This window comes from Equus asinus, chromosome 3, assembly GCF_041296235.1.
Source record: "Equus asinus isolate D_3611 breed Donkey chromosome 3, EquAss-T2T_v2, whole genome shotgun sequence".
Lineage (NCBI taxonomy): Eukaryota > Metazoa > Chordata > Mammalia > Perissodactyla > Equidae > Equus > Equus asinus.
This window is the reverse complement of record NC_091792.1, coordinates 55,102,309-55,116,792: the sequence shown is the minus strand read 5'-3', so window position 1 is coordinate 55,116,792 and position 14,484 is coordinate 55,102,309. Positions and strand designations below refer to the sequence as shown.

The 14,484-nt window shown below is 36.2% G+C and overlaps 1 protein-coding gene across 8 annotated transcripts in view; it reads right to left on the bottom strand.

Moving 5' to 3' along the window:
- Positions 1–4,459: 4,459 nt before the first annotated feature.
- CLCN3 (chloride voltage-gated channel 3) overlaps positions 4,460–14,484 on the bottom strand; it is an 87,618-nt gene continuing 77,593 nt past the window's right edge. For 4 of the 8 annotated variants that reach the window (XM_014868338.3, XM_070505066.1, XM_014868339.3 and 1 more), the window contains 3 exons: positions 13,789–14,005; positions 9,136–9,211; positions 4,460–7,433 (listed from right to left, as the gene is read on the bottom strand). In XM_014868338.3, the coding sequence (XP_014723824.2) occupies positions 7,275–7,433; positions 9,136–9,211; positions 13,789–14,005 (452 nt within the window). In that variant the 3' untranslated portion in view covers positions 4,460–7,274. The remainder of the gene's footprint in view (positions 7,434–9,135; positions 9,212–13,788; positions 14,006–14,484) is intronic. The other 4 variants (XM_014868341.3, XM_070505068.1, XM_070505067.1 and 1 more) reach the window with 1 other exon arrangement.

Sequence of the window (14,484 nt, the reverse complement as noted above, 5' to 3'; positions counted from 1 at the left end):
AACCTTTGAATATATATGTATTTGTTGAATAAAATGACCCTAACCCATGCCCCTCACTAAGCGCCAGATAACATCACACTTGGAAGATTTGGGAAACTTTTTTGACAAGATGCCCATGAGTTAAGGATTCCTGGCTTCTCAGACAACACAGTGTCTTCTGGGATCAAAAATCCCCTCTGCCACAGCCTACGATTAGCATCTGTTCTTCCTCCCATGGCCCGTGCTGCCTTTGTAGGCAGTTAACATGCTTTCTTCAAGAGAGACAGTTTGTATAATAGCTTAGCCAAAACTAAGAAGATCTTTACCTTCCCTTTCATTACTGTACAGGAACTTTTACGCTTCCGATGGCGGGGTTTTAAGGAACTGCCACATTTCGGTAACCTAAGTATCTGCAGGTCCTGAACCCATCTGAACGCATTAGCTGGTTTGTATTAAAACATTACAGTAACAATTAGCTCACACTTTGATTAGTAAAGGTGACCAAATCACATTTGGTCTTAAAGTTTCTGAGGTGCGTCTTAATATTGGAGACAGTATCTATAAATAGTTAAATATCTTTTAAATATCGGTTATTCAAACAAATTCAGGTATCTTCCATTAAAACAATTTGCTTAGCTAGAAATACTAGATTCCTCTAATTTTGCCATTTGTTGATCCAACAGTCTCAAATGTATAGTTTCTAAGATTTTTTTCATATGCCTTCTTGTGATCAGTAATATGGATTCCAACAGGATTTCTTATCAAGGAACAAATGAAAGGGGACAAAAAGAGATCACTTCTCACCCACTCCTTACACGTAACATGAATGTGTACCTTCAGAAAGCTGAGTTTATCAGAGCCAAGATAGAATTTGGACACCAATGCCAAGAATACGGCAGTTATAATTTGGATATTATAGTTGTGAATAGGGCTTCCTGAGCACAACAGTCCTCTGAAATAACAAAAAAGAAATGTGGATTTCCAATCTCAAACCCCAACCAGTTGTGTCAGAGGGCTAGTAACATGTTTCAGAAGGTAGTGACCTTTTTCATTAAAGAGCAAGCTCCTTACAGTACGATACCAAACATTCCTTTCTTACCTTTTTCCTTCCCTAAAGGCAGAGTCCATTGAAATCTAGTGTACTAAATATTTTTATGGACCTAGGATCTGGCCTTTCAATGGCTATAGTAGCTTCCGAATGCCAGCTATCTACTTAAGTTCTCTGAGATCACATTTCAAGTGCCTAGGCTCCTTCATGAATGAAGCACCTTGACCCAGTCAGAATTTAACATAAAATCATTACCCAACTCAGATTTAGCTGAGCTTGCTCCTAGAGCTTAATAACAGTTTCTATGTAAACTTTCAAACACATACACAGAATGATATACCCAAGGAAAAAAATGAAAGCTATAAAACTTAATCTAAAATAAGCTATAAACTATGTTTTGTCTCCACAATGACACATCCCCTTGCACTAGCTCAAACCTTACTGCCTTAATGTCATTCTCTATACTACTCCTGTTATAATTCTACATTTCAATATCAATGATCCTTCCAATATCCTGAACCTCAGTTTACTCTCTCTTAGGGACCTAGACTAGTCACTGAAACAAGGGCCGAGGGCCAAATCTGGCCCACTCCTTGTTTTTGTAAATAAAATCTATGGAGAAAAAGCCATACCCATTCATTTGCATATTACATATGGCTACAACAGCAGAGTAGTTGCAGCAGAGATTGTATGGCCCACAAAGCCTAAAATATTTACTCTCTGGCACTTCACAGAAAAAACTTGCTGACCCCTGATCTAGACAGTGCCCCACTTCAGCCACCAACTCCAAAGTCATACCCTAGACCTTGTCAGTACCAATAACAAAAACCCTCCCTAATCTCGATTTCAAGCATCCTGTCCAAATATCATCACCCATCTTTCCATCTCTCCATCTAATACTACAATGCCAACACTTTTTCAACCCCACCATACCCTACAATTCATTGATCTAACAGCCTTTTTTATTGTTCTTCACTCCATATTCTTGTTTCTCTCTTCACAAAGCCCTTAGATTCCACTCTCCATCATTATAGTCACTCCCACATCTTCCACTCCACTGCCCCTCTCTCCATTATTAGTTGTACTTATGTTAGAACCTTAAGGCCTGATAAAAAGCCGCCTACTCCTACTCCTACTCAGTATCAGGTGGCTGGAGAAAAAAATACAACTGACAACTGGTCTCATTCTAACCTCAAGTTGCTCAAGCTGCTGCCCATCAATCCTACTACCATCACATCTTTCCTCAAACATGCAACACCTCCCCTGCAATCCTCAGTGTATTTCACTATGAAAATAGAAGCAATCAAAATAACTTCCATAAAATCTCACCACACTACCAATTACCCATTATACTCTGCCTTTCCTCATTCCTATGGATGTTGCTTAATGTCCCACTACGTGCCTGAGATGCAATCCCCTCTTGCCTACTCAAGGACCTCTCTCTGTCCTCTAAAATCATTAATTTTCCCCCTCAAACATTCCCATCAACAACAAAAGCTATAATGTCCTACATCTTAAAACAAAACACCCTTTATCATACATCCCTTTTCTGAAAAACTCAAGAATTGTTAATAGTTGCCTTCAATTCCTTCCCTTCTGTTGAACCCACTCCAATCAGACTTTTGCCTGATCCCACTGAACCTGCTTTGGTCAAAGTTATCAGTTATCTCCACAGTGGCCAATTTTTGGTCCTTATTTATGTCATCCATCAGCAACACTTGACAGTTGACCCTTCTTGAAACTATTATTCACTTGGTTTAGGGGACTACCCCTATCTTAACGTCATCACTCCCCACCCTACCTCACTGGCTGCTCCTTCTTCTGCTGACTCCTCATCTCCTCAAATCTAAACGTACATACATGTCAACGCTCACTCCTTCTCGGTCCACTTAATCCCATGGTGATCTCATCCTGCCCCAGGATGAAACCTCCCATATTTTTCAGATGTCTCAGGCTGGACCTTTCTCCTGAACGAGTCTCATATAAACAAACTGCCAACTTGACATCTCCACTTGGAAGTCTAAAAGGCATATAAAATTTAACGTCTAAAACCAAAGCTCCTCTGTACGCAACCCCAAATCTATTCTTCCTGAAGTCTTTCCCAGTTCAGTCAGTGGCCATTCCATTGTTCTGTAGCTACTCAGGCCAAAAACTTGGAGACATCCTTTACTCCTCTCTTATCACTTCACATTCAAGCCATTAGCAAATCCTATGCTACCTTCAAAATATCTAGAATCCAAACACTTTAACCACCTCCACCAGCTCCAGTCAGGTTCACGCCTCTATCAAATCTTATCTTGACTATTCCAAGAGCCTTCTAACTGGTCTTCCTGCTTACACCCCCACCCCGACCCCTCAGTCTATTCCCAACAAAGCAGCCAGAGAGATCACGTTAAGTCAGATCATGTCACTTTTCTTGCCTCACTGGCTTCCCATTTCATTCAGAATAACAGCCAAACTCCTACACCCTCAACCTCTTTCCTCATCTTAGACCCTTTCTCCCCTCCAGCCACAGGGACCTACTTGGTGTTCCTTATACCTGTAGTCAGATCCTACCTCAGAATGTTTGCATGGAGTATTTCCTCTTCTTGGGACATTCTTCTCACAGACAACTGTATCATTCCCTCACATTCTTTTGGTTTCTGCTCAAATGTCATCTTATCCCTGAGGCCTTCCTTGATCACTCTCTATAAAAACAGCACCCTCCCCATTACTTATTTTTCTCATTAGAAGGGGAATTTTTACCTGATTTATGTATGTCTATAACAGAGTGCAGCACACAGGGATCATTAAAAAAAATTTGTGATATTTATCACCATCTGACACACTACAAGTCTCTTTCTCTGCTGGAATGTAAGTTTCAAGAACACAGAACAGTGTTCAATCACACACAGTAAGTGTTCAATCAATTCTTAGTGAATGATCAAATAAAATGAATGATAAAAAAACCTATCCTGGACTTAATTTTAATCAAGTGTTCTCCTTTTTACTAAAAGTTTAATATTAGAAAGCCACTGAAATCTTTTAACAATTAAAAAGTTACCACCACCATTTAGGCAGTTCTATTAGCAAATTGCCAAGGTAATTTTTAAAAAACATATACATCTTTTCGCCTCATGCAAACAGCATAATTTTTCTCAAAAAAATTGTTTTTTAAAGTAAACAGAATGAAATCTTTCTGCAAACTTGCAACTTTCACTGACAAATGGAGGCTCTATGCTATTGCTAGTAGTATGTGCATCCTGCTGTTCAATTCAGCATCCATTCTTCTGTCGCTCCTTGCATGCAAAGCACAGAAATGGCTTGTAACCAGAGAGAAGCATTATGTTACCCTTGAAGGCTGCATGTGCCAGGTATGTTGGCCTACACTGCACAGACCAGCAGTAAAAGTGGGAGGACTGTTACAGATATAATTAAATGCCAAACCACACATTGTCATATAGATTTTAATAGATTTTCTGATTAACTCATCACAGTAATCATTTTTACTGTAATGATAAGCAGCTTTACTACACTAGTATAAATAAAAACAGATAAATACAGCTCTAGGCAACATCACAGTTTAACAAACTAAGCATTCTTCATGAACCAAAACTGAAAACAAGTATTAATAAGAAGAGATGCTGACACCCTTGCCCATTCTCATCATACCTTCTCAAAAAGGGTACTCAAATAAGGCGCTCCACTTATTGTATTGGTCAATTAATTTGCCAATTAGCCAGGCACATATATTTCATGGTCTCCTCTACTTCACTGTTTGGTTGAAAAGCAGACACACCTCAACGTATAAAAAGAAAAGTGGAAGAGATAGTAATACCAAAGAAAACCATTGAATACATTAAAAATACGGCACTTTTCCTGTATTTCAGCAGTAAGACATATCAGGGATAGAAATACACCAAGAAGAAAATTAACATCCACCTTGAGTATCCACCCTGAAATGTCAGGCTCTAAAGCAGGATGGGCAATGAAATAAAAAAGGAAACGTGGAAAACAAAATCCATGTGAAGTTTAATGTTATAAAGCTATCTGCAAAGAAACTGGGTTCTCCTTTGAAGGCTTGCAACTCAGGACAAGCAATTAAGTTATTCAATAGACATACTCTAGCAGTGCAGCCCCGCATACCGCAAATACACTGAAGACAAGCTGGAGATAGATATACAGAACTATCATTTAGAAATGATTTCACTCCGGCTGACCAAATGAACTTTGAAGGGGCCACTAAGAAAACGTGAAGTCTGCCAAAGGGGATAAGTAACTAGGACAAAATACTAATTTTAGGCAGATAGCAAAACTAAGAATGCTTCACGAAATTCCTAAAATTTTGCTCAACTTTCCATTGTCATTCTAATATGGCTTCATGATCTGATAAATCTTCAAGATCCTACAGATCTTAAGTGATTTTACAGACCTAACAGATATATTGTTATTAAGAACTAAGAAGTGAAGAATCACTTCTAAAATGTAAAAACAGCTCATTGCCAGTAAGGTTTCAGAAAATGTCTGTCCGCAAAAATTCATTTTCCTACCAAAAATGCATTATCACAGAATATTTAGGCCAGTCTTTCAAGAAAACTGCATTTGCTGATAGTGAATTAAGACCATGATTAAGACAGACATTTCCAAAAACAAAAATCCCAAACACACCCCAGTACATTTTCAACTCATCCTGCAAAAATGTGCACGGTGGAAATTCAAAACATCATTGAGCACTTATGGATGTGACCTACTCAAAGATTCAAAAGTTATGTTCAGATTAAAATTTTAACTGCTACCTTTACAATTCTATTGTTTTCATTTGTTTGATTTTTCAAAAAAGGTTAACACTATTTAACTTTTGGTTTTAATCTGCAAAGTGATTTGAAGTATTTCAATTTTCCAGTTAATGAGTCAAAATGAACAGGTCAGAAGACATAATCCAGGGGATGGCAGTGAAAGATCAGAAAAAGGCTTATGTACACATTGGATCATAGAGAAATAACCACAACCTCTTTTTAAACCCTTGTACCCATTGTAAACTTTGTTCGTATCTCCATATTTGTAAGTCTGAATTAGTCTATAAAAATCACATTAAAAAGGTAAAATTATTTAAGTGAGATATTAACTGATCTGTATTTTATAAATTTTAATCCATAAAAATATAAATAAGAATGGTAAATTTTTAAGAAAAGAAATATACATTTAGTGCAAGTTATGAATTACATTTCTTCTTCAGTGTCAGCAGTAAAACATCTTGAGGAAAGAAAAAAATGACTGATCTAATTTCAAGAAAAAAAAATTCCAGTGTTTAAACATGCAATTAATTCCCAATACAGCTAAACAGAATACTTCCTTCTCTTTACTGTCAAAGCAGCCGCACTCTGTTTCCTTATGCTGAACAGTACTTGTATATCATAGGAGTTTTAGAAATAGAAAATTTGCATAAGACCAGGTCACATTATCCATAAAGTCTGAGAGGGAAAAAAAAGAAAACTCTGTTTATCCTTACAAGTCGAGTTTCGTTGTTGTTGATTCTGAACCACAAAGCACACACGCTGAGAGATTTCGTTCACGCTTCACTCGAGATTTTACCTGTGTGATCAGCCTTTGTTGTGGTGCATGTGACTGCTCCAAGCATTTAGTGATCGTATAAACTACATGGTAAATGGCACAAGAAACACTCCCTCCTTGTGATGAAACCTCCGTAAAATCACAGTACATCTCAATATGAGAAAGGACTGCTTCAAAAGGGTACACCAATTTAAAGAGGCTTTGTTACAGCTCAAGAGAGAAAGAGAGAGAGAGAGAGAAATAAAAGCTCTTCTGGAATGTAGAAAGGTAATGCTTAAATATACAATTCATGAATTTAACAGAACAGTTTTGATAAAAAAAGGGCAAGACCTTGCAGTCTTAGAGATGGCTCAATTCAAAGTAATCCCTCCAGAAATAGGGACTGATAACACGTCTTTGCAATGTTGGAGTAACAGGCCGGGTGCTCCAGGGCTCCGGTGTCCTCTCCGTTGAGGCTCAAGCCTGCACCATCACGGCACATCCTCAGCTGAATGCATCCAGTGCAGAACAACAGGAGGTGACTTGCTGCTCTTGGTTAGACGGGGAAATACCTCACTCATTTCCTTCTCTCTCTCCTTTCCCTCCCCAAACAACGCCTTTCCACCAGCATTATTTGCAAACCATGTTGCAAAAGCCCGGCTTTTATATTTCCTTTTTTTTTTTTAAAGGAGAAAAAAAAGTAGACGACTCCCTCAGGTTAAAGAGTTGTGCTATTCAACAAATGAACTTCCTCTTCGGTTTCCTCTCTCTCCTCATCTATGGAATTCAGTTGAACATTATTGAAGCGGGGTCTTGGTTTGCCGTCTGGGCCATATGACGGAGGATATCTTTTTTTGTTATAATGCCAAGGAGGCGCCTGAAAGGGACAAACAGAAGATTCCTATTAAAATAAAAGGGAAAAGAAAAAGAGAAGCTAAAGCTATAGTTAAATCCTTTTTGTTGACAGGAATAGAGCAAAGCAAGCAGCCTGATTTTGTATTTTCAGGAAGTATTTTATCGGTAAAGATATTTAGATTATCCAGCAACCATCCTTTCATATAAAAAGTATTATGGTCACTCATACTACTATGTTCTTTCCACTGAGACTCTGAGGACTGCACGCCTCATGGAAGAAGAGGTTTTTTGATTAACGTATGCCAACAAAAAAGTAACAAAAAATGGGAGGATGTGTGAACAAGAAATGATACTGATCCCATCTGAGAAGGAAAATTCATTCCCATCACATCAAGAAAGCAGTAAGATGTCTGAGGACCAATCCCATCAATAGTCTGCTTTTTAAAACTATAATTAACTAACTTTTAAAAAACAATTTAAGGATTGCCCAGTTGTATGCAGAATCTTCATGAAAGCACATACAATTGAGATAAAAATGCATATAAAATGCTCAGCACAGAACTTTAATCCCAAACTTCAGAACCCCAAGTAAGGCAACCCAAGTTTCTAGTACACTCATCAATGTCTTTCTTTTTTGATTTTGGCCAAAAAAGTTAAGATACAGTGCTTTTATGAAAGTCTTAGTTGTTAATGCTTACATTAAAGGATAGGTGAAAAATCAAGAAGCAGTCCTAAAAGATTATTTTAGGTGAAGCAGAAAGCAGAATGAATGAGTAGCTACTTATTATTCTGGTTAGTAGGTTTTTTTAAAAGGATGCATGAAACACTTGTGAAATATTAGCATACAACAGGAATACATAATGAATTGTGTACTTAAGCAAACTGGGACAGGTTTTACATAGGTATGACAATTGCAGGGCAAAATAATTTCAGGCATTAATTGCTAAAGCCACACAATTTTTAGGTTATAAGGTTAAGATAATTCAAAATTTATCTTTAGTCATGAAACCACAAGGACATAAAGCCAGTTAAAACAAATGCAACTGATCCTAAAAGATGCTAGTAGTATTCTAGAAACATCAGACAAAAGGGGCACGCACATAATCTAGGTACAATTCACTAATGAAATGGCAGGACACACATTCTTCACTTTGAAGGTATGTGGGTATAGCAAAAAAGAACTAATACTATAATCACAAATACAAACACTTTACACTCTAGTTAGTGTGCCCATAAAAAAAATTCGTTCGTCAGCAATTCTAACATTGCTAAAAGTTCAGTTAAAGTCATTTATGAGCTTAGATTTACCACAAGACTACCATAAGATGAGGAAACATAAAGAAGAAAAAGTATTTGGGGTGGTGCGGCTGACATTTTTAACCAGTCAGGGGTCTTCTGAGGCCGGTCTATCTGCTAAAGTAGACAAATCTGTTGTTTACTTTAAGAATGTCCAATAATATTAACTCTTTCAACAACAAAACTGTTTATAGTTCTTAAATTGCAACTAATGATTCTGAGACGTGAACTTTTGCTTACTTCCTATGAATGGAATCCGACACATATCTAAATTTATCATACAAATACATGTTATGAGATAGAAGAGTAATGGGCAGCAGTAGGATTTTGTGTTCAGCAGGTATCTGGGAGAGAACTGAACAGTTCACAAGTTTCATGCTTCCTGCCTTCTAAGGTGTCTAATGAGGAGGTCTGATATCTCTAATCACCAAGGGCTCCACGTGCTGCTTTAGTTGCTCGAGATGTTCTAATATGTTCTTCTTTGTGATGATCCCCAAGACAATCCTGAAACAGATCATGTTATGCTAATAACTGTGTGAGAAATTAAATTAAAAGAGGTTCCAATCATAATGATAAAGAATGAGAGAAAAAAGAAAAACAAGAACCATAAGAATGTTTTTAATGAACTTTAGAAAAATAAAAACAAAAATGATTTGAAATTTCAGGTCCCATTTCCATAAATTCTACTTTTGAAACTAACATGATACTATTTTTAAATATTGGTGGGTTGTTTGCTTTTTTAAATTAAAAATCAAAATTAAAAAAGTTCACAATGAAAATGACTACAAAGAAAAGTACAAAATAAACTATTAATACACAGCTATAAAATCCTGAAATTTAGTTTCATTTTCAGTGTTCTTTCCTTACAGGAAAATATTTTTCTAATTTTTTAAATATCAAAATGCAGCAGCTATTATTTATATCTACCTCAGCAGTGAAAAGGTAGGAGAAGGCTTAGCCTTTATTGCCTATGAGGAGACTTAACAATTCCCTTGGATCTTACTATTATTTAGAATTAAAATTAGAGGCAGTTTGCTCTAAATAAATAATGTCAATCAACACAAACACCCTCTAATTTTCAGGACCTGCTGAATGCTACTTCTTAAAATAAGCTAATAAGACATATTTATGATTAGAGGTCAAAATGACTTTTACTTTACGCTTTGTTTTTCTAAATAACAATTATTTCTTAGGTAACATATCATTATTCTAACATTAATAAAACCATGGACATAAATTCTCAAGAGGATACTTGAAAATAATTAAGACTGCTTTTAATTATTAAAACAAAATTCTGGTTACTGGTTTTATAATGGAAGTCAATAAATTCAACTACAACATACGGTAATAAAGAGAGTGAAAGTCAAAACCTTCAAAGGCTTTAATCTTTAATTCTGGAAGCTCATCCAGAATGCCCTTCAGGGTAACTGGACATTTCCCTGGTGATCTGGTTAAGCCAACTTTACTATTAAACTGCCTTTGAACATTCTGACTTCTTGAAGAATGTCACCAGGGGACTTTACTTAATCAAAGTAGTCTCATCCTACAGGTATGTCAGTTATAAAACAGTTACTTAGGATGATACCTGGGATGGGATGAGGAAGCAGGGAGGGTAGGGAATGGAAAAGGCAGAAATAGGTTCTCTGCTAATGTTTTCTCATTATATAAAAATAATGTATTGATCCTTAAGAATAAAGACAAATTGAAAAATTCTCAGAGCATGACAGCAAGTTCCCCCTCCAAAAAAGCCTAGAAACTGCACTAGATAAAATAAGCGCTCAATCACTCAATAGATATTCTTCTCTGAGGAGATGTCTGAGGTAAAACAAACAAATAACAACAAACCCCCCCATCAATTCACTTGTATTTATAGTTGGAGTCAGGGAATGTGAAAATCTTGACAATGAAATAAAGTAATTCCAGTTTAATTCTTACTCATTCTTTTCTATCCAATTATATACAATGATTAGTTTCAGTTAATATATTAGTAAGGTCTGTCAAATCACAAGGTACACAATGAGGAAGATTATAAATTTATTAAGGACCAAATGACAAATTTGGAGATTTACAAAGTAATCTCTATATTCACAAAGTAATAGCCCTAAAAAGGAGGAAATACATACATTTCCTCTCTTTAGTTAATGGAGAAGAGTGGTTTAAAAGTAATAAGGCCAGGTTCAGAGCTGCTCTATTAATTTCAGGAAGTGCAAGGAAAACCAATGAAAAGTGTGATTCATGTAAAGAATGATTTGCTGTTTCCTTGTGAGCTAACGACTAATGATGTAAGACTTAGCAGGGCACGACCTGGCATTCTCCCAAAGTATATTCCAAGAAACACCAGGCCCAGGAGTTCTTCTGCCCCTTTTCCTCCATCAAAAAAAGGTCACATGTTCAAATAAGTTTGGAAAACTATGTTTTCTATTATCCCTGTCTGAGAATCAAATAATATCAACATTTATAAGTCCTGAGAAGTTCCACAGCAAAGAAAACTCAATCGTATTTAATCCAATACTTTCCAAACTTATATGGTCACAAAACTTTTTGAGCAACACCTATTAACATCCTGCTAGTTCCATCAAGAATAAAAGATTTTGAGAAGTTCTGCTAATTAAAATATAAAATGTGGGAAATCTATAACTGACATCTTTAAAATTTACAGACACACTTCCCCCTCATCTCTTTATTCTCATTTTCTCCTTCTATCTAAGGTTCCAGATATGTTTTATCTCTTCCTCCAAATAGTAATTTTCTACCTCTAAGGACCCAGTATAAACTACAAAATGTTGACAATTATCCAGAACTTCATACTCGCCACTAAAAGCCAGAAGATATGATTTCTTTTCTGGATTTAAGACATTTAAGTGAGAGTAAAACACTCTACCTCTTACATACTTCAAAAAAATAAATTCCCAAGAGCCACCACCCCAAATGATCTCTCATATATATATAAATATATATATAAATATATAAAAAAATATATAATTTTTTTCTTTTATCCTTGAAGAACAGAAATAAGGAAAATATAATTAGGGCAATTAAACATATTCCTTTAGAAAATGTCCACCCTAAGTTTTCTTATAAACAGGCAGTATCAGGTAAAATTTTAATTAGCTATCTTCCTCTCCCTCCCCAACACTTTCTCATTTTTACACTTTCTTTTAAATATTTTCCTTCCTAATATCTGTGCTGCCGAAAACCTGGGAATTAATCAGCAAAGTAAAATATGGTAATTAACCCATATAGCTTTGTGATCATAGTTAATCATGACTAAAGACTGACATTTATATTTGTTAGTAGGTAAAAGGACAAACCATGCCAGGTACAGAGAACAACTCAAAGCAAATAAAAGTTTGTAACAACTCAGCTTAGCTTCCAATTGAGCCATTTATAATTAAAAGGGCCCAAGAACCAGTAAAGCTTTACGACAAGTTATTCCATTTACCATGTACTTAAGTTTTTAAACAATGAAGTTTGGTACCATTATTTTTTAAATTAAACCAAGGGAAATAGTATTTTACTACATACATCTCTTCTATAATTAGTATCTGTGGTATTTAATAATTCCAAACTCCCTGCCCTTAATCAAGAGCTTTATCCCTTTAATGATTTATTTCATCTTACCTAAAGTTATTTTAACTGGTTAGCACAGTGAAAACAATAATATGGACCTAGTTCTCTAGCTTTCTATTTCTAACCCAATAGGTCTAATATACTGTCCAAGAAAACACTAGTAGTTTAAGAAATCACAAAGAAAAAAGATATTCTATCAGCCAATACACTGTAAAACAGTAGCAAGAGATTGGGTTTTAAAATTGGAAAGATATTTGACTCCCTGATCTATGACTTGCTATCCACGTAACTAGGCAAATTATTCAACCTCTCTGAGCTTCAATCACTACATCTGTACAGTAGGGATCCTGTCATCTACTTTGCAGAGGTGTCACAAACTTTAATGAGGAACATGAAGAAGGTGTTCAATAAACAAATTTCCTTCCCTTTTGCACTTTTTTCCCTCTTCTCTAGACCAGTGTCATGTGTTTTATACACAACATTTTTTTTTTAAAAAACCTGCTGTGATAATCTCTAAGTGTTTGGTGTTTCAACCAGCTTCACACTGTGCAGGGTTAACCAGCCGGTTTATGCATAATCCAAGAACAAACAACTTTTGTTTCTCGTTTCTAGCCTTTCTATTATCAGCCTTCAGATAAAACAAGGTTCTTAAGTATTTCAACCAGGAGCAGTAACATAACGGAAATAAAGGGGACTGGAGAGAGAACGGTGGGGAAACAGATCCCAGTTCCAGGAAGAGAGGGGAGCATTGGCAATGAAGCAGGATTGTACGTCTACCGAGGCACACTGTGCATTACGTCTCCACAATCCCTCTGACATCTGCCAAATAAAACTTCCCTACACTCCTATCCTGGAGAACCACTGGAGTGTATCTCTAAAGGGCAGAAAAATAAACAATCAATTTATACATTTTAAATACATGAGTGTTTATTTGTCATTAGCAGTTTATGTACAAGACTTGTGGATGAAGAAGGCAGAAAAGTGGAAATAAGGCATTTGCTAAAGGAGCTTTTTAGATAATTTACAAATTTCACTTAATTATATATATTTCCCTCATTACATGATAAATCAAATAATGGCTCAAATAAATAGAAAAATATCTAGAAAGTTATTATTGTACTAGAAATTTATATTCTGAACGTGAAATACTTACAAAAATAAAGCAGGTTTTTGCAGTACTCCATACAGGTTAGGTCCATGAGTCCTTCAAGAAAGGAAATACTCGAAGCTCCATGTGCATGCTGGAGATGTTTCAGCAGCTCTTTGCCAACTTTGAAGTGTTCCTGACAAATGTCACTTTATGTTTTGGCAAAGATCTGGCAGCAGACATTTTTCTTATTCTTTGGTAAGTGTGAATATCATTGACTGATCCAGTATTTATAACCATAGTAAAAGACAGACTTTCCCATTTGGGACCTGACTCACACTTTCTCCGAGCAACTATAGATGAATTCTACTAAAAAGGAGCATAAATTCTCGTAAATGAACTGAGGTTCTTTGACCAAACTTACCCATTGTGAGTTACAAGGCACTGCCTCAGACCCAGTTTTCGGAAAATATCCACCACAATCTCCATTGGGGTGTGATCTGTCACTGTAAAAGGGCTCATGTCAAGAATGCTTCGAAGCTTCAACGGCCGAGGACTTTCTGCCGGAAGAGATGGGGTGTGCTGTGCAAAACACACACGAGAACTGCCCACGATACCTTCTTGTTTTTTTCTGGCACTTTCTGAAGAGAGATAGAGAAGACCAAAAATTAAAAATCGATAGGTTTTGTTTTAAGGGCAACCTTCTTATTCAGAGATAAAAAAAATAAATAAATGTATCCCATGACTTTTGGTCCCTTCATTTTTCCCTATCTTCTTCACCAAGAAAGGAATCAATTGAAAAGCATTTAGCAATTTCTTACATTTGAGAAAATTAAAACCTTTGCAAATTATGAGGGCACAATTTATTAAACGAATTCATCATCGAATGATGCCTGTCTGTGCTAAGTGTCACTTATCCTGCATTGGAGGTGGGACTAAAGAGAGTGTCACCCTTACTTTGACTATGTTGTGTACTCCACCTCTGTGATTAGCTAGTTTTTTGTCTTTTCTAATGTTATAGTTTAATTCTCTGTGAGTCATGAGCATTACCAGGTGAGCTGAAACTACAATTACACACAATGGACACAGACTGATTTGGGGGGTTTTATTTGCAAAGGCT